At 53.7% G+C, this 16302-nt stretch overlaps 1 protein-coding gene across 1 annotated transcript; it reads right to left on the bottom strand.

The window, feature by feature from the left end:
- Nucleotides 1–211: 211 nt before the first annotated feature.
- Nucleotides 212–16009, bottom strand: LOC129819492 (mucin-19-like). The gene is made up of 2 exons (XM_055875793.1): nucleotides 14642–16009; nucleotides 212–14569 (listed from the first exon to the last, which is right to left on the bottom strand). The coding sequence occupies exons 1-2, from the start codon at nucleotides 16007–16009 to the stop codon at nucleotides 2234–2236; spliced, it is 13704 nt and encodes a 4567-aa protein (XP_055731768.1). The 3' UTR covers nucleotides 212–2233.
- Between the last annotated feature and the right edge of the window lie 293 nt (nucleotides 16010–16302).

The raw sequence follows: 16302 nt of genomic DNA, 5'->3' as shown, positions 1-16302 counted from the left end.
CAAATATTAAACCATTTATATTTTCTTCAAAATTCTAAAATCTAAATAATACTGTAATCAAATGATGGTATATCTCTAATGATGTTTTGACAAGAACTAAGTTGATATTTTTTTCCAATAGCTTTTTCTTGCGGTCAAAATGAGCCCAGTTGGTAATCGATGTACTGTATGTAAAATACAGTACCAGTCAAAAGTTTGGACACATATAGTACTCATTCCAGGGTTTCTTTATTTTTTCCTATTTTCTACATTGTAGAATAATAGTGAAGACATCAAAACTATGAAATAACACAGAATCATGTGGTAACCAAAAAAGTATTAAACAAATCAAAATATATTTTACACTTTCATCAAAGTAGCCACCCTTTGCCTTGATGACAGCTTTGAACACTCTTGGAATTCTCTCAACCAGCTTAATGAGGTGGAATGCATTTCAATTAACAGGTTTTCCTTGTTAAAAGTTAAGAAGGAAAGAATTCCACAAATGAATGCGTTTGAGACAATCAGTTCTGTTGTGACAAGGTAAGGGTGGTATACAGAAGATAGCCCTATTTGGTAAAATACCAAGTCCATATTATGGCAAGAACAGCTGAAAATAGCAAAGCGAAACGACAGTCCATCATTCCTTTAAGACATGAAGGTCAGTCAATCCAGAAAATTTCAAGAACTTTGAAAGTTTCTTCAAGTGCATTCGCAAAAACCATCAAGCACTAAGATGAAAATGGCTCTCATGAGGACCGCCACATGAAAGGAAGACCCAGAGTTACCTCTGCTGAAGAGGATAAGTTCATTAGAGTTAACTGTACCTCAAATTGCAGTCCAAATAAATGCTTCACTGAGTTCAAGTAACAGACACATCTCAACATCAACTGTTCAGAGGACACTGCGTGAATCAGGCCTTCATGGTCGAACTGCTGCAAAGAAACCACTACTAAAGGACTCCAATAATAAGAAGATACTTGCTTGGGCCAATCGGGGCTATCATAGTGGTAGATGCCATTGTTGTAGTGGCTGAAGTTGTTCTGGCAGGGGCTGTCGTTTTGACGTCTACAGTTGTATTGATGGTGGCTACAGTTGTGGTAGCAGGGGCTGTTGTAGTGGTGGCTACAGTTGTGGTGGCAGCTACAGTTGTGGTGGCAGCGTCTGCTTTCATATTGGGAGTTGCAGTTGTGGTGGCAATGGCAGTGGTAGTAACGGCTGCAGCTACAGTTATGGTAGTGGCAGTAGTAGTGACAGCTGCAGTTGTGGTGGCAGTAGCTTCCGTACTGGCAGCTGCAGTTATGGTGGCAAGGGCTGTCGTAGCGGCAGCAGCTGTTGTCATAGTGGCAGCTGCAGTTCAGTTACCAGCTGCAGCTGTGGTGGCAGAACCTTTCATAGTGGCAGCTAAAGTTATGGTGGCAAGGGTTGTCGAAGTGGCAGTGGCGATTGTTTTGGTAGCGGCTGAAGTTGTAAGGCAGGGCCTGTCGTAGTGGTGGTTGCAGTTGTGGTGGCAGCTGGAGTTGTAGTGTCAGCGGATGTCATAGTGGCGGCTATAGTTATGTTGGCAGCAACTGCAGATGTGGTTGCAGCAGCTGTTGTCCTAGTGGCAGCAGCAGTTATGGTGGCTGTTGCAGATGTGGTTACCTCAGTTGTGGTTGCAGCGGCTGCTGTAATACTGGAAGTTGCAGTTGGGATGGCACCGACTATCGTAGTGGCGGATCCAATTGTGGTGACATGGCCTGTCATAGTGGCGGCTACAGTTGTGGTGGCAGAGGCGGCTGTTGTTGTAGCGGTTGAAGTTGTGGTGGCAGAGGCTGCCGTAGTGGCAGTTGTGGCGTTTACATTCCGGTGACACCAGATGTGGTGGCATCTGCTGCTGTCATAGTGGAAGCTGCAATTGTGATGGCAGCGGCTGTGAAGTGGTGGTTCCAGTTGTGGTGGCAGGGGTTGTCGTAGTGGTGTCTGCATTTGTGCTGGTAGTGACTGTTGTCGAAGTGGCAGCAGCAGTTGTGGTAGCTGTGGCTAATGTTATGGAAGTGGCTAAAGTTGTGGTGGCAGGGGTTGCCATAGTGGTGTCTGCAGTTGTGGTGGCAGTGGCTGTCGTCATAGTGACAGCTTCGGTTGTGGTGGTACCGGCTGATGTCTTAGTAGCAGCTGCACTTGATTGCAGTGGCTGCTGTTGTGGTAGCGGCTAAAGTTGTGGTGGTCTGGGTTGTCTTAGTGGTGTCTGCATTTGTGGTGGCAGGGGCTGTTGTCATGTGTCCTTAGTTACGGTGGCAAGGGCTGCAGTAGTGGTGTAAGCGGATGTTGTCTTGGAGGCAGCTGCAGTTGTGGTAGCAGCTGCAGTTGTGGCTGATGTTGCGGAAGCGGCTAAGGTTGTGGTGGCAGGGGTTGCATTAGTGGTGTCTGCATTTGTGGTGGTAGAAGCTGTTGTCATAGTGGCAGATGCAGTTGTGGTAGTAGCTAAAGTTGTGGTGGCAGGGGATGTCTTAGTTATGTCTGCAGTTGTGGTGGCAGGGACTGTCGTAGTGGGGCCCTTAGTTACGGTGGCAGGGGCTGCAGTAGTGGTGTAAGCTGCAGTTGTGGTGGCAGTGGCTGTCGTTGTAGGGTCAGCTGCAGTTGTGGTAGCAGTGGCTGATGTTGTGGTAGCTGCTAAAGTTTTGGTGGCAGAGGTTGTCTTTGTGGTGGTAGCGGGTGTTGTCGTAGTGGCAGCTATAGTTGTGGTGGCAGGGGCTGTCGTAGTGGTGTCTGCATTTGTGATGAAAGTGGCTGTTGTCGTAGTGGCAGCTGCAGTTGTCGTTGCAGTGGCTGCTGTAGTTGTCATTGCAGTGGCTGCTGTTGTGGTAGCGACTAAAGTTGTGGTGAAAGGGGTTGTCTTAGCGGTGTCTGCAGTTGTGGTGGTAGTGGCTGTTGTCGTAGTGGCAGCTGCAGTTCTGTTAGCAGTCATAGTGGCGGCTGCAGTTGTGGTGGCATCGAATGTTGTAGTGGCGGCTGCAGTTGTGGTTGCAGCTGCTGCTCTTGTGGTACTAGCTGGAGTTGTGGTGGCAGTGGCTGCTGTTTCAGTGGCTGCTTTAGTCGTAGTGGCGGCTACAGTTGTCCTGGTGGCTGCTGTTGCTGTGGTGGCAGAGAACTGCGTAGTGGCAGCTGCTGTTGTGGTAGCGGCAGAAGTTGTGGTAACAGGGGTTGTCTTGGTGGTGTCTGCAGTTGTGGTGGCAGGGGCTGTTGTAGTGGCATCCTTAGTTACGGTGGCAGGGGCTGCAGTAGTGGTGTAAGTGGATGTTGTCGTGGCGGTAGCTGTAGTTGTGGTGGCAGCTTCAGTTGCGATGGCAGCGACTGTTGTCGTAGGGGCAGCTGCAGTTGTGGTAGCAGCTGCACTTGTGGTAGCAGCTGCACTTGTGGTTGCAGTGGCTGATGTTGTGGAAGCAGCTAAAGTTGTGGTGGCAGGTGAGGTCTTGATGGTGTCTGCATTTGTGATGGTCGTGGCTGTTGTCGTAGTGGCAGCTGCTGTTGTGGTAGCAGCTGCACTTTTGATTGTTGTGGCTGCTGTTGTGGTAGTGGCTAAAGTTATGGTGGCAGGGGTTATCTTAATTGTGTCTGCAGTTGTGGTGGCAGGGGCTGTCGTAGTGGGGCCCTTAGTTACGGTGGCAGGGGCTGCAGTAGTGTTGGCAGCGGCTGTTGTGGTGGCAGTGGCTGTCGTTGTAGGGGCAGCTGCAGATGTGGTAGCAGTGGCTGATGTTGTGGTAGCTGCTAAAGTTGTGGTGGCAGAGGTTGTCTTTTTGGTGGTAGCGGGTGTTGTCGTAATGGCAGCTATAGTTGTGGTGGCAGGGGCTGTCGAAGTGGTGTCTGCATTTGTGATGGTCGTGGCTGTTGTCGTCATAGTGGCAGCTGCAGTTGTCATTGCAGTGGCTGCTGTTGTGGTAGCGACTAAAGTTGTGGTAAAAGGGGTTGTCTTAGCAGTGTCTGCAGTTGTGGTGGTAGTGGCTGTTGTCGTAGTGGCAGCTGCAGTTCTGTTAGCAGTCATAGTGGCAGCTGCAGTTGTGGTGGCATAGAATGTTGCAGTGGCGGCTGCAGTTGTGGTTGCAGCTGCTGCTCTTGTGGTACCAGCTGGAGTTGTGGTGGCAGTGGCTGCTGTTGTAGTGGCTGCTTTCGTCGTAGTGGCGGCTACAGTTGTCCTGGTGGCTGCTGTTGCTGTGGTGGCAGAGAACTGCGTAGTGGAAGCTGCAGTTGTGGTAGTAGTCACATTGGCGTTAGCAGTTGTGGTGGCAGGGTCTGTCGTAATTGCAGCTGCAGCTGTGGTGGCAGGGGCTGTCTTAGCGGCGTCTACAGCTACGGTGGGAGGTGCTGCAGTAGTGGTGGCAGCGGCTGTTGTCGTGGTGGCAGAGGTTGTGTTAGTGAGGTCTGCAGTTATGGTGGTAGTGGCTGAAGTCGTCGTGGCAGCTGCAGTTGTAGTGGCAGCTGCAGTTGTAGTGGCAGCTGCAGTTGTCGTCATAGTGGCAGCTGCAGTTGTGGTAGCAGCTGCAGTTGTGGTTGCACTGGCTGCTGTTGTGGTAGCGGCAAAAGTTGTGGTGACAGGGGTTGTCTTGGTGGTGTCTGCAGTTGTGGTGGCAACCTTAGTTACGGGGGAAGGGGCTGCAGAATTGGTGTAAGTGGATGTTGTCGTGGCGGTAGCTGTAGTTGTGGTGGCAGCTTCAGTTGCGGTGGCAGCGACTGTTGTCGTAGGGGCAGCTGCAGTTGTGGTAGCAGCTGCACTTGTGGTTGCAGTGGCTGATGTTGTGGAAGCAGCTAAGGTTGTGGTGGCAGGTGAGGTCGTGGTGGTGTCTGTATTTGTGATGGTCGTGGCTGTTGTCGTAGTGGCAGCTGCTGTTGTGGTAGCAGCTGCACTTTTGATTGCAGTGGCTGCTTTTGTGGTAGTGGCTAAAGTTGTGGTGGCAGGGGTTATCTTAGTTGTGTCTGCAGTTGTGGTGGCAGGGGCTGTCGTAGTGGGGCCCTTAGTTACGGTGGCAGGGGCTACAGTAGTGGTGTAAGCTGCAGTTGTGGTGGCAGTGGCTGTCGTTGTAGGGGTAGCTGCAGTTGTGGTAGCAGTGGCTGATGTTGTGGTAGCTGCTAAAGTTGTGGTGGCAGAGGTTGTCTTTGTGGTGGTAGCGGGTGTTGTCGTAGTGGCAGCTATAGTTGTGGTGGCAGGGGCTGTTGTAGTGGTGTGTACATTTGTGATGGTCGTGGCTGTTGTCGTCATAGTGGCAGCTGCAGTTGTCATTGCAGTGGCAGCTGCAGTTGTTGCTGCAGTGGCAGCTGCAGTTGTCGTTGCAGTGGCTGCTGTTGTGGTAGCGACTAAAGTTGTGGTGAAAGGGGTTGTCTTAGCGGTGTCTGCTGTTGTGGTGGTAGTGGCTGTTGTCGTAGTGGCAGCTGCAGTTCTGTCAGCAGTCATAGTGGCAGCTGCAGTTGTGGTGGCATCGAATGTTGTAGTGGCGGCTGCAGTTGTGGTTGCAGCTGCTGCTCTTGTGGTACCAGCTGGAGTTGTGGTGGCAGTGGCTGCTGTTGTAGTGGCTGCTTTAGTCGTAGTGGCGGCTACAGTTGTGCTGGTGGCTGCTGTTGCTGTGGTGGCAGAGAACTGCGTAGTGGCAGCTGCTGTTGTGGTAGCGGCAAAAGTTGTGGTGACAGGGGTTATCTTGGTGGTGTCTGCAGTTGTGGTGGCAGGGGCTGTTGTAGTGGCATCCTTAGTTACGGTGGCAGGGGCTGCAGTAGTGGTGTAAGTGGATGTTGTCGTGGCGGTAGCTGTAGTTGTGGTGGCAGCTTCAGTTGCGGTGGCAGCGACTGTTGTCGTAGGGGCAGCTGCAGTTGTGGTAGTAGCTGCACTGGTGGTAGCTGCAGTTGTCATCATAGTGGCAGCTGCAGTTGTGGTAGCAGCTGCAGTTGTGGTTGCACTGGCTGCTGTTGTGGTAGCGGCAAAAGTTGTGGTGACAGGGGTTGTCTTGGTGGTGTCTGCAGTTGTGGTGGCATCCTTAGTTACGGTGGCAGGGGCTGCAGTAGTGGTGTAAGTGGATGTTGTCGTGGCGGTAGCTGTAGTTGTGGTGGCAGCTTCAGTTGCGGTGGCAGCGACTGTTGTCGTAGGGGCAGCTGCAGTTGTGGTCGCAGCTGCACTTTTGATTGCAGTGGCTTCTGTTGTGGTAGCAGCTGCACTTGTGATTGTTGTGGCTGCTGTTGTGGTAGTGGCTAAAGTTGTGGTGGCAGGGGTTATCTTAGTTGTGTCTGCAGTTGTGGTGGCAGGGGCTGTCGTAGTGGGGTCCTTAGTTACGGTGGCAGGGGCTACAGTAGTGGTGTAAGCTGCAGTTGTGGTGGCAGTGGCTGTCGTTGTAGGGGTAGCTGCAGTTGTGGTAGCAGTGGCTGATGTTGTGGTAGCTGCTAAAGTTGTGGTGGCAGAGGTTGTCTTTGTAGTGGTAGCGGGTGTTGTCGTAGTGGCAGCTATAGTTGTGGTGGCAGGGGCTGTCGTAGTGGTGTCTGCATTTGTGATGGTCGTCGCTGTTGTCATCATAGTGGCAGCTGCAGTTGTCATTGCAGTGGCAGCTGCAGTTGTTGCTGCAGTGGCAGCTGCAGTTGTCGTTGCAGTGGCTGCTGTTGTGGTAGTGACTAAAGTTGTGGTGAAAGGGGGTATCTTAGCGGTGTCTGCAGTTGTGGTGGTAGTGGCTGTTGTCGTAGTGGCAGCTGCAGTTCTGTCAGCAGTCATAGTGGCGGCTGCAGTTGTGGTGGCATCAAATGTTGTAGTGGCGGCTGCAGTTGTGGTTGCAGCTGCTGCTCTTGTGGTACCAGCTGGAGTTGTAGTGGCAGTGGCTGCTGTTGTAGTGGCTGCTTTAGTCGTAGTGGCGGCTACAGTTGTGCTGGTGGCTGCTGTTGCTGTGGTGGCAGAGATCTGCGTAGTGGCAGCTGCAGTTGTGGTAGCGGCAAAAGTTGTGGTGACAGGGGTTGTCTTGGTGGTGTCTGCAGTTGTGGTGGCAGGGGCTGTTGTAGGGGCATCCTTAGTTACGGTGGCAGGGGATGCAGTAGGGGTGTAAGTGGATGTTGTCGTGGCGGTAGCTGTAGTTGTGGTGGCAGCTTCAGTTGCGGTGACAGCGACTGTTGTCGTAGGGGCAGCTGCAGTTGTGGTAGCAGCTGCACTTGTGGTAGCAGCTGCACTTGTGGTAGCAGCTGCACTTGTGGTTGCAGTGGCTGATGTTGTGGAAGCAGCTAAAGTTGTGGTGGCAGGTGAGGTCTTGGTGGTGTCTGCATTTGTGATGGTCGTGGCTGTTGTCGTAGTGGCAGCTGCAGTTGTGGTTGCAGTGGCTGCTGTTCTGATAGCGGCTACAGTTGTGGTTGCAGCTGCTGCTCTTGTGGTACCAGCTGGAGTTGTGGTGGCAGTTGCTACTGTTGTAGTGGCTGCTGTAGTTGTAGTGGTGTCTCCAGTTGTGGTGGCGGCTGCTGTTGCTATGGTGGCAGAGGCTGTCGTAGTGGAAGCTGCAGTTGTGGTAGGAGTCGTAGTGGCATCTGCATTTGTGGTGGCAGGGTCTGTCGTTACTGCCGCTGCAGTTGTGGTAGCAGCTGCACTTGTGATTGCAGTGGCTGCTGTGTTGGTAGCGGTTAAAGTTGTGGTGGCATGAGTTGTCTTAGTGGTGTCTCCAGTTGTGGTGACAGGGGCTGTCGTAGTGGCATCCTTAGTTATGGTGGCAGGGGCTGCAGTAGTGGTGGCAGCGGCTGTTGTCGTGGTGGCAGCTGCAGTTGTGGTGGCAGCGGCTGTCGTCGTGGTGGCAGCTGCTGTTGTGGTAGCAGTCGTAGTGGTGGCAAATGCAGTTGTGGTTGCAGCTGCTGCTCTTGTGGTAGCAGCTGGAGTTGTGGTGGCAGCGACTGCTGTTGTAGTGGCTGCTGTAGTTGTAGTGGCAGCCACAGTTGTACTGGTGACTGCTGTTGCTATGGTGGCAGAGGCTGTCGTAGTGGAAGCTGTAGTTGTGGTAGGAGTCGTAGTGGCATCTGCATTTGTGGTGGCAGGGTCTGTCGTTATTGCAGCTGCAGTTGTGGTAGCAGCTACACTTGTGATTGCAGTGGCTGCTGTGTTGGTAGAGGCTGAAGTAGTGGTGGCATGAGTTGTCTTAGTGGTGTCTCCAGTTGTGGTGTCAGGGGCTGTCGTAATGGCATCCTTAGTTGTGGTGGCAGGGGCTGCAGTAGTGGTGGCAGCGGCTGTTGTTGTGGTGGCAGCTGCAGTTGTGGTTGCAGCGGCTGTCGTCATAGTGGCAGCTGCAGTTGTGGTCGCAGCTGCATTTGTGGTTGCTGTGGCTGCTGTTGTGGTAGCGGCTAAAGTTGTGGTGTCATGGGTTGTCTTAGTGTTGTCTCCAGTTATGGTGGCAGGGGCTGTCGTAGAGGCGTCTACAGTTATGGTGGCAGGGGCTGCAGTAGTGGTGGCAGTGGCTGCTGTCATGGTGACAGGGGTTGTTGTCGTAGTGGCAGCTGCAGTTGTACTGGCAGCTGCACTTGTGGTTGCAGTTGCTGCTGTTCTTGTAGTGGCTAAATTTGTGGTTGCAGGGGTTGTCTTATTGGTGTCTTTAGTTGTGGCGGTAGCAGCTGTTGTTATAGTGGCAGCTGCATTTGTAGTGGCAGAAGCTGTTATCATAGTGGCAGCTGCAGTTGATGTAGCAGCTGCACTTGTGGTTGCAGTGGCTGCTGTTCTGGTAGCGGCTAAAGTTGTGGTGGCAGGAGGTGTTGTGGTAGTGGCAGCTGTTGTTGTGGTGCCCATGACTGTCGTCATTGCGGCTGCAGTTGTGGTTGCAGCTGCTGCTCTTGTGGTACCAGCTGGAGTTGTGGTTGCAATTGCTACTGTTGTAGTGGCTGCTGTAGTTGTAGTGGCGGCTACAGTTGTGGTGGCTGCTGCTGTTGCTGTGGTGGCAGCGGCTGTCGTATATGTGGCTGCAGTTGTGGTAGCAGGGGCTGTCGTAGTGACGTCTGCAGTTATGGTGGCAGGGGCTGCAGTAGTGGTGGCAGCGGCTGTCGTCGTGGTGGCAGCTGCAGTTGTGGTGGCAGCGGCTGTCGTCATGGTGGCAGCTGCAGTTGTGGTGGCAGTCATAGTGGTGGCAAATGCAGTTGTGGTTGCAGATGCTACTCTTGTGGTACCAGCTGAAGTTGTGGTGGCAGCGGCTGCTGTTGTAGTGGCTGCTGTAGTTGTAGTGGCATCTACAGTTGTGCTGGTGACTGCTGTTGCTATGGTGGCAGGGGCTGTCGTAGTGGAAGCTGCAGTTGTGGTAGGAATCGTAGTGGCGTCTGCATTTGAGGTGGCAGGGTCTGTCGTTATTGCAGCTGCAGTTGTGGTAGCAGCTACACTTGAGATTGCAGTGGCTGCTGTGTTGGTAGAGGCTGAAGTAGTGGTGGCATGAGTTGTCTTAGTGGTGTCTCCAGTTGTGGTGGCAGGGGCTGTCGTAGTGGCATCCTTAGTTATGGTGGCAGGGACTTCAGTAGTGGTGGCAGCGGCTGTCGTCATAGTGGCAGCTGCAGTTGTGGTAGTAGCTGCATTTGTGGTTGCTGTGGCTGCTGTTGTGGTAGCGGCTAAAGTTGTGGTGGCATGAGTTGTCTTAGTGGTGTCTCCAGTTGTGGTGGCAGGGGCTGTCGTAGTGGCGTCCTTAGTTACGGTGGCAGGGGCTGCAGTAGTGGTGGCAGCGGCTGCTGTCGTGGTGTCAGTGGTTGTCTTAGTGGTGTCTGCAGTTGTGGTGGTAGCGGCTGTTATCGTAGTGGCAGCTGCAGTTGTGGTGGCAGCTGCACTTGTGGTTGCAGTGGCTGCTGTTCTGGTAGTGGCTACAGTTGTGGTTGCAGCTGCTGCTCTTGTGGTACCAGCTGGAGTTGTGGTGGCAGTATCTACTGTTGTAGTGGCTGCTGTAGTTGTAGTGGTGTCTCCAGTTGTGGTGGCGGCTGCTGTTGCTATGGTGGCAGAGGCTGTCGTAGTGGAAGCTGCAGTTGTGGTAGGAGTCGTAATGGCATCTGCATTTGTGGTGGCAGGGTCTGTCGTTACTGCCGCTGCAGTTGTGGTAGCAGCTGCACTTGTGATTGCAGTGGCTGCTGTGTTGGTAGCGGTTAAAGTTGTGGTGGCATGAGTTGTCTTAGTGGTGTCTCCAGTTGTGGTGGCAGGGGCTGTCGTAGTGGCATCCTTAGTTATGGTTGCAGGGGCTGCAGTAGTGGTGGCAGCGGCTGTTGTCGTGGTGGCAGCTGCAGTTGTGGTGGCAGCGGCTGTCGTCGTGGTGGCAGCTGCTGTTGTGGTAGCAGTCGTAGTGGTGGCAAATGCAGTTGTGGTTGCAGCTGCTGCTCTTGTGGTACCAGCTGGAGTTGTGGTGGCAGCGACTGCTGTTGTAGTGGCTGCTGTAGTTGTAGTGGCAGCCACAGTTGTGCTGGTGACTGCTGTTGCTATGGTGGCAGAGGCTGTCGTAGTGGAAGCTGTAGTTGTGGTAGGAGTCGTAGTGGCATCTGCATTTGTGGTGGCAGGGTCTGTCGTTATCGCAGCTGCAGTTGTGGTAGCAGCTACACTTGTGATTGCAGTGGCTGCTGTGTTGGTAGAGGCTGAAGTAGTGGTGGCATGAGTTGTCTTAGTGGTGTCTCCAGTTGTGGTGTCAGGGGCTGTCGTAATGGCATCCTTAGTTGTGGTGGCAGGGGCTGCAGTAGTGGTGGCAGCGGCTGTTGTTGTGGTGGCAGCTGCAGTTGTGGTTGCAGCGGCTGTCGTCATAGTGGCAGCTGCAGTTGTGGTCGCAGCTGCATTTGTGGTTGCTGTGGCTGCTGTTGTGGTAGCGGCTAAAGTTGTGGTGTCATGGGTTGTCTTAGTGTTGTCTCCAGTTATGGTGGCAGGGGCTGTCGTAGAGGCGTCTACAGTTATGGTGGCAGGGGCTGCAGTAGTGGTGGCAGTGGCTGCTGTCATGGTGACAGGGGTTGTTGTCGTAGTGGCAGCTGCAGTTGTACTGGCAGCTGCACTTGTGGTTGCAGTTGCTGCTGTTCTTGTAGTGGCTAAATTTGTGGTTGCAGGGGTTGTCTTATTGGTGTCTTTAGTTGTGGCGGTAGCAGCTGTTGTTATAGTGGCAGCTGCAGTTGTAGTGGCAGAAGCTGTTATCATAGTGGCAGCTGCAGTTGATGTAGCAGCTGTACTTGTGGTTGCAGTGGCTGCTGTTCTGGTAGCGGCTAAAGTTGTGGTGGCAGGAGGTGTTGTGGTAGTGGCAGCTGTTGTTGTGGTGCCCATGACTGTCGTCATTGCGGCTGCAGTTGTGGTTGCAGCTGCTGCTCTTGTGGTACCAGCTGGAGTTGTGGTTGCAATTGCTACTGTTGTAGTGGCTGCTGTAGTTGTAGTGGCGGCTACAGTTGTGGTGGCTGCTGCTGTTGCTGTGGTGGCAGGGGCTGTCGTATATGTGGCTGCAGTTGTGGTAGCAGGGGCTACTCTTGTGGTACCAGCTGAAGTTGTGGTGGCAGCGGCTGCTGTTGTAGTGGCTGCTGTAGTTGTAGTGGCATCTACAGTTGTGCTGGTGACTGCTGTTGCTATGGTGGCAGGGGCTGTCGTAGTGGAAGCTGCAGTTGTGGTAGGAATCGTAGTGGCGTCTGCATTTGAGGTGGCAGGGTCTGTCGTTATTGCAGCTGCAGTTGTGGTAGCAGCTACACTTGTGATTGCAGTGGCTGCTGTGTTGGTAGAGGCTGAAGTAGTGGTGGCATGAGTTGTCTTAGTGGTGTCTCCAGTTGTGGTGGCAAGGGCTGTCGTAGTGGCATCCTTAGTTATGGTGGCAGGGACTTCAGTAGTGGTGGCAGCGGCTGTTGTTGTGGTGGCAGCTGCAGTTGTGGTTGCAGCGGCTGTCGTCATAGTGGCAGCTGCAGTTGTGGTAGTAGCTGCATTTGTGGTTGCTGTGGCTGCTGTTGTGGTAGCGGCTAAAGTTGTGGTGGCATGAGTTGTCTTAGTGGTGTCTCCAGTTGTGGTGGCAGGGGCTGTCATAGTGGCGTCCTTAGTTACGGTGGCAGGGGCTGCAGTAGTGGTGGCAGCGGCTGCTGTCGTGGTGTCAGTGGTTGTCTTAGTGGTGTCTGCAGTTGTGGTGGTAGCGGCTGTTATCGTAGTGGCAGCTGCAGTTGTGGTGGCAGCTGCACTTGTGGTTGCAGTGGCTGCTGTTCTGGTAGTGGCTACAGTTGTGGTTGCAGCTGCTGCTCTTGTGGTACCAGCTGGAGTTGTGGTGGCAGTATCTACTGTTGTAGTGGCTGCTGTAGTTGTAGTGGTGTCTCCAGTTGTGGTGGCGGCTGCTGTTGCTATGGTGGCAGAGGCTGTCGTAGTGGAAGCTGCAGTTGTGGTAGGAGTCGTAATGGCATCTGCATTTGTGGTGGCAGGGTCTGTCGTTACTGCCGCTGCAGTTGTGGTAGCAGCTGCACTTGTGATTGCAGTGGCTGCTGTGTTGGTAGCGGTTAAAGTTGTGGTGGCATGAGTTGTCTTAGTGGTGTCTCCAGTTGTGGTGGCAGGGGCTGTCGTAGTGGCATCCTTAGTTATGGTTGCAGGGGCTGCAGTAGTGGTGGCAGCGGCTGTTGTCGTGGTGGCAGCTGCAGTTGTGGTGGCAGCGGCTGTCGTCGTGGTGGCAGCTGCTGTTGTGGTAGCAGTCGTAGTGGTGGCAAATGCAGTTGTGGTTGCAGCTGCTGCTCTTGTGGTACCAGCTGGAGTTGTGGTGGCAGCGACTGCTGTTGTAGTGGCTGCTGTAGTTGTAGTGGCAGCCACAGTTGTGCTGGTGACTGCTGTTGCTATGGTGGCAGAGGCTGTCGTAGTGGAAGCTGTAGTTGTGGTAGGAGTCGTAGTGGCATCTGCATTTGTGGTGGCAGGGTCTGTCGTTATTGCAGCTGCAGTTGTGGTAGCAGCTACACTTGTGATTGCAGTGGCTGCTGTGTTGGTAGAGGCTGAAGTAGTGGTGGCATGAGTTGTCTTAGTGGTGTCTCCAGTTGTGGTGTCAGGGGCTGTCGTAATGGCATCCTTAGTTGTGGTGGCAGGGGCTGCAGTAGTGGTGGCAGCGGCTGTTGTTGTGGTGGCAGCTGCAGTTGTGGTTGCAGCGGCTGTCGTCATAGTGGCAGCTGCAGTTGTGGTCGCAGCTGCATTTGTGGTTGCTGTGGCTGCTGTTGTGGTAGCGGCTAAAGTTGTGGTGTCATGGGTTGTCTTAGTGTTGTCTCCAGTTATGGTGGCAGGGGCTGTCGTAGAGGCGTCTACAGTTATGGTGGCAGGGGCTGCAGTAGTGGTGGCAGTGGCTGCTGTCATGGTGACAGGGGTTGTTGTCGTAGTGGCAGCTGCAGTTGTACTGGCAGCTGCACTTGTGGTTGCAGTTGCTGCTGTTCTTGTAGTGGCTAAATTTGTGGTTGCAGGGGTTGTCTTATTGGTGTCTTTAGTTGTGGCGGTAGCAGCTGTTGTTATAGTGGCAGCTGCAGTTGTAGTGACAGAAGCTGTTATCATAGTGGCAGCTGCAGTTGATGTAGCAGCTGCACTTGTGGTTGCAGTGGCTGCTGTTCTGGTAGCGGCTAAAGTTGTGGTGGCAGGAGGTGTTGTGGTAGTGGCAGCTGTTGTTGTGGTGCCCATGACTGTCGTCATTGCGGCTGCAGTTGTGGTTGCAGCTGCTGCTCTTGTGGTACCAGCTGGAGTTGTGGTTGCAATTGCTACTGTTGTAGTGGCTGCTGTAGTTGTAGTGGCGGCTACAGTTGTGGTGGCTGCTGCTGTTGCTGTGGTGGCAGGGGCTGTCGTATATGTGGCTGCAGTTGTGGTAGCAGGGGCTGTCGTAGTGACGTCTGCAGTTATGGTGGCAGGGGCTGCAGTAGTGGTGGCAGCGGCTGTCGTCGTGGTGGCAGCTGCAGTTGTGGTGGCAGCGGCTGTCGTGGTGGTGGCGGCTGCAGTTGTGGTGGCAGTCATAGTGGTGGCAAATGCAGTTGTGGTTGCAGATGCTACTCTTGTGGTACCAGCTGAAGTTGTGGTGGCAGCGGCTGCTGTTGTAGTGGCTGCTGTAGTTGTAGTGGCATCTACAGTTGTGCTGGTGACTGCTGTTGCTATGGTGGCAGGGGCTGTCGTAGTGGAAGCTGCAGTTGTGGTAGGAATCGTAGTGGCATCTGCATTTGAGGTGGCAGGGTCTGTCGTTATTGCAGCTGCAGTTGTGGTAGCAGCTACACTTGTGATTGCAGTGGCTGCTGTGTTGGTAGAGGCTGAAGTAGTGGTGGCATGAGTTGTCTTAGTGGTGTCTCCAGTTGTGGTGGCAGGGGCTGTCGTAGTGGCATCCTTAGTTATGGTGGCAGGGACTGCAGTAGTGGTGGCAGCGGATGTTGTTGTGGTGGCAGATGCCATTGTGGTTGCAGCGGCTGTCGTCATAGGGGCAGCTGCAGTTGTGGTAGCAGCTGCATTTGTGGTTGCTGTGGCTGCTGTTGTGGTAGCGGCTAAAGTTGTGGTGGCATGAGTTGTCTTAGTGGTGTCTCCAGTTGTGGTGGCAGGGGCTGTCGTAGTGGCGTCCTTAGTTACGGTGGCAGGGGCTGCAGTAGTGGTGGCAGCGGCTGCTGTCGTGGTGACAGGGGTTGTCTTAGTGGTGTCTGCAGTTGTGGTGGTAGCGGCTGTTATCGTAGTGGCAGCTGCAGTTGTGGTGGCAGCTGCACTTGTAGTTGCAGTGGCTGCTGTTCTGGTAGCGGCTACAGTTGTGGTTGCAGCTGCTGCTCTTGTGGTACCAGCTGGAGTTGTGGTGGCAGTTGCTACTGTTGTAGTGGCTGCTGTAGTTGCAGTGGTGTCTCCAGTTGTGGTGGCGGCTGCTGTTGCTATGGTGGCAGAGGCTGTCGTAGTGGAAGCTGCAGTTGTGGTAGGAGTCGTAGTGGCATCTGCATTTGTGGTGGCAGGGTCTGTCGTTACTGCCGCTGCAGTTGTGGTAGCAGCTGCACTTGTGATTGCAGTGGCTGCTGTGTTGGTAGCGGCTAAAGTTGTGGTGGCATGAGTTGTCTTAGTGGTGTCTCCAGTTGTGGTGGCAGGGGCTGTCGTAGTGGCATCCTTAGTTATGGTTGCAGGGGCTGCAGTAGTGGTGGCAGCGGCTGTTGTCGTGGTGGCAGCTGCAGTTGTGGTGGCAGCGGCTGTCGTCGTGGTGGCAGCTGCTGTTGTGGTAGCAGTCGTAGTGGTGGCAAATGCAGTTGTGGTTGCAGCTGCTGCTCTTGTGGTACCAGCTGGAGTTGTGGTGGCAGCGACTGCTGTTGTAGTGGCTGCTGTAGTTGTAGTGGCAGCCACAGTTGTGCTGGTGACTGCTGTTGCTATGGTGGCAGAGGCTGTCGTAGTGGAAGCTGTAGTTGTGGTAGGAGTCGTAGTGGCATCTGCATTTGTGGTGGCAGGGTCTGTCGTTATTGCAGCTGCAGTTGTGGTAGCAGCTACACTTGTGATTGCAGTGGCTGCTGTGTTGGTAGAGGCTGAAGTAGTGGTGGCATGAGTTGTCTTAGTGGTGTCTCCAGTTGTGGTGTCAGGGGCTGTCGTAATGGCATCCTTAGTTGTGGTGGCAGGGGCTGCAGTAGTGGTGGCAGCGGCTGTTGTTGTGGTGGCAGCTGCAGTTGTGGTTGCAGCGGCTGTCGTCATAGTGGCAGCTGCAGTTGTGGTAGCAGCTGCATTTGTGGTTGCTGTGGCTGCTGTTGTGGTAGCGGCTAAAGTTGTGGTGTCATGGGTTGTCTTAGCGGTGTCTCCAGTTGTGGTAGCAGGGGTTGTCGACGTGGCGTCTACAGTTAGGGTGACAGGGGCTGCAGTAGTGGTAGCATGGTTTGTCTTAGTGGTGTCTTTAGTTGTGGCGGTAGCAGCTGTTGTTATAGTGGCAGCTGCAGTTGTAGTGGCAGAGGCTGTTATCATAGTGGCAGCTGCAGTTGATGTAGCGGCTGCACTTGTGGTTTTAGTGGCTGCTGTTCTGGTAGCGGCTAAAGCTTTCGTGGAATGGGTTGTCTTAGTGGTGTCTCCAGTTGTGGTGGCAGGGGCTGTCGTAGAGGCGTCTACAGTTATGGTGGCAGGGGCTGCAGTAGTGGTGGCAGTGGCTGCTGTCATGGTGACAGGGGTTGTTGTCGTAGTGGCAGCTGCAGTTGTACTGGCAGCTGCACTTGTGGTTGCAGTTGCTGCTGTTCTTGTAGTGGCTAAATTTGTGGTTGCAGGGGTTGTCTTATTGGTGTCTTTAGTTGTGGCGGTAGCAGCTGTTGTTATAGTGGCAGCTGCAGTTGTAGTGACAGAAGCTGTTATCATAGTGGCAGCTGCAGTTGATGTAGCAGCTGCACTTGTGGTTGCAGTGGCTGCTGTTCTGGTAGCGGCTAAAGTTGTGGTGGCAGGAGGTGTTGTGGTAGTGG

This window comes from Salvelinus fontinalis, chromosome 22 (assembly GCF_029448725.1).
Source record: "Salvelinus fontinalis isolate EN_2023a chromosome 22, ASM2944872v1, whole genome shotgun sequence".
Lineage (NCBI taxonomy): Eukaryota > Metazoa > Chordata > Actinopteri > Salmoniformes > Salmonidae > Salvelinus > Salvelinus fontinalis.
This window is presented reverse-complemented; position numbering and strand designations above follow the sequence as displayed.

Coding starts and splice junctions, on each gene's coding strand:
- LOC129819492 (XM_055875793.1), bottom strand. CDS start 16,009: ATGACAGCAGCCACTGCCACCACTACTGCAGCCCCTGCCACCATAACT. Junction 14,570..14,641: donor CAGCAGCTGCAACCACAACT/GTAGCCGCTACC, acceptor GCTGCCACTACG/ATAACAGCCGCTACCACCAC.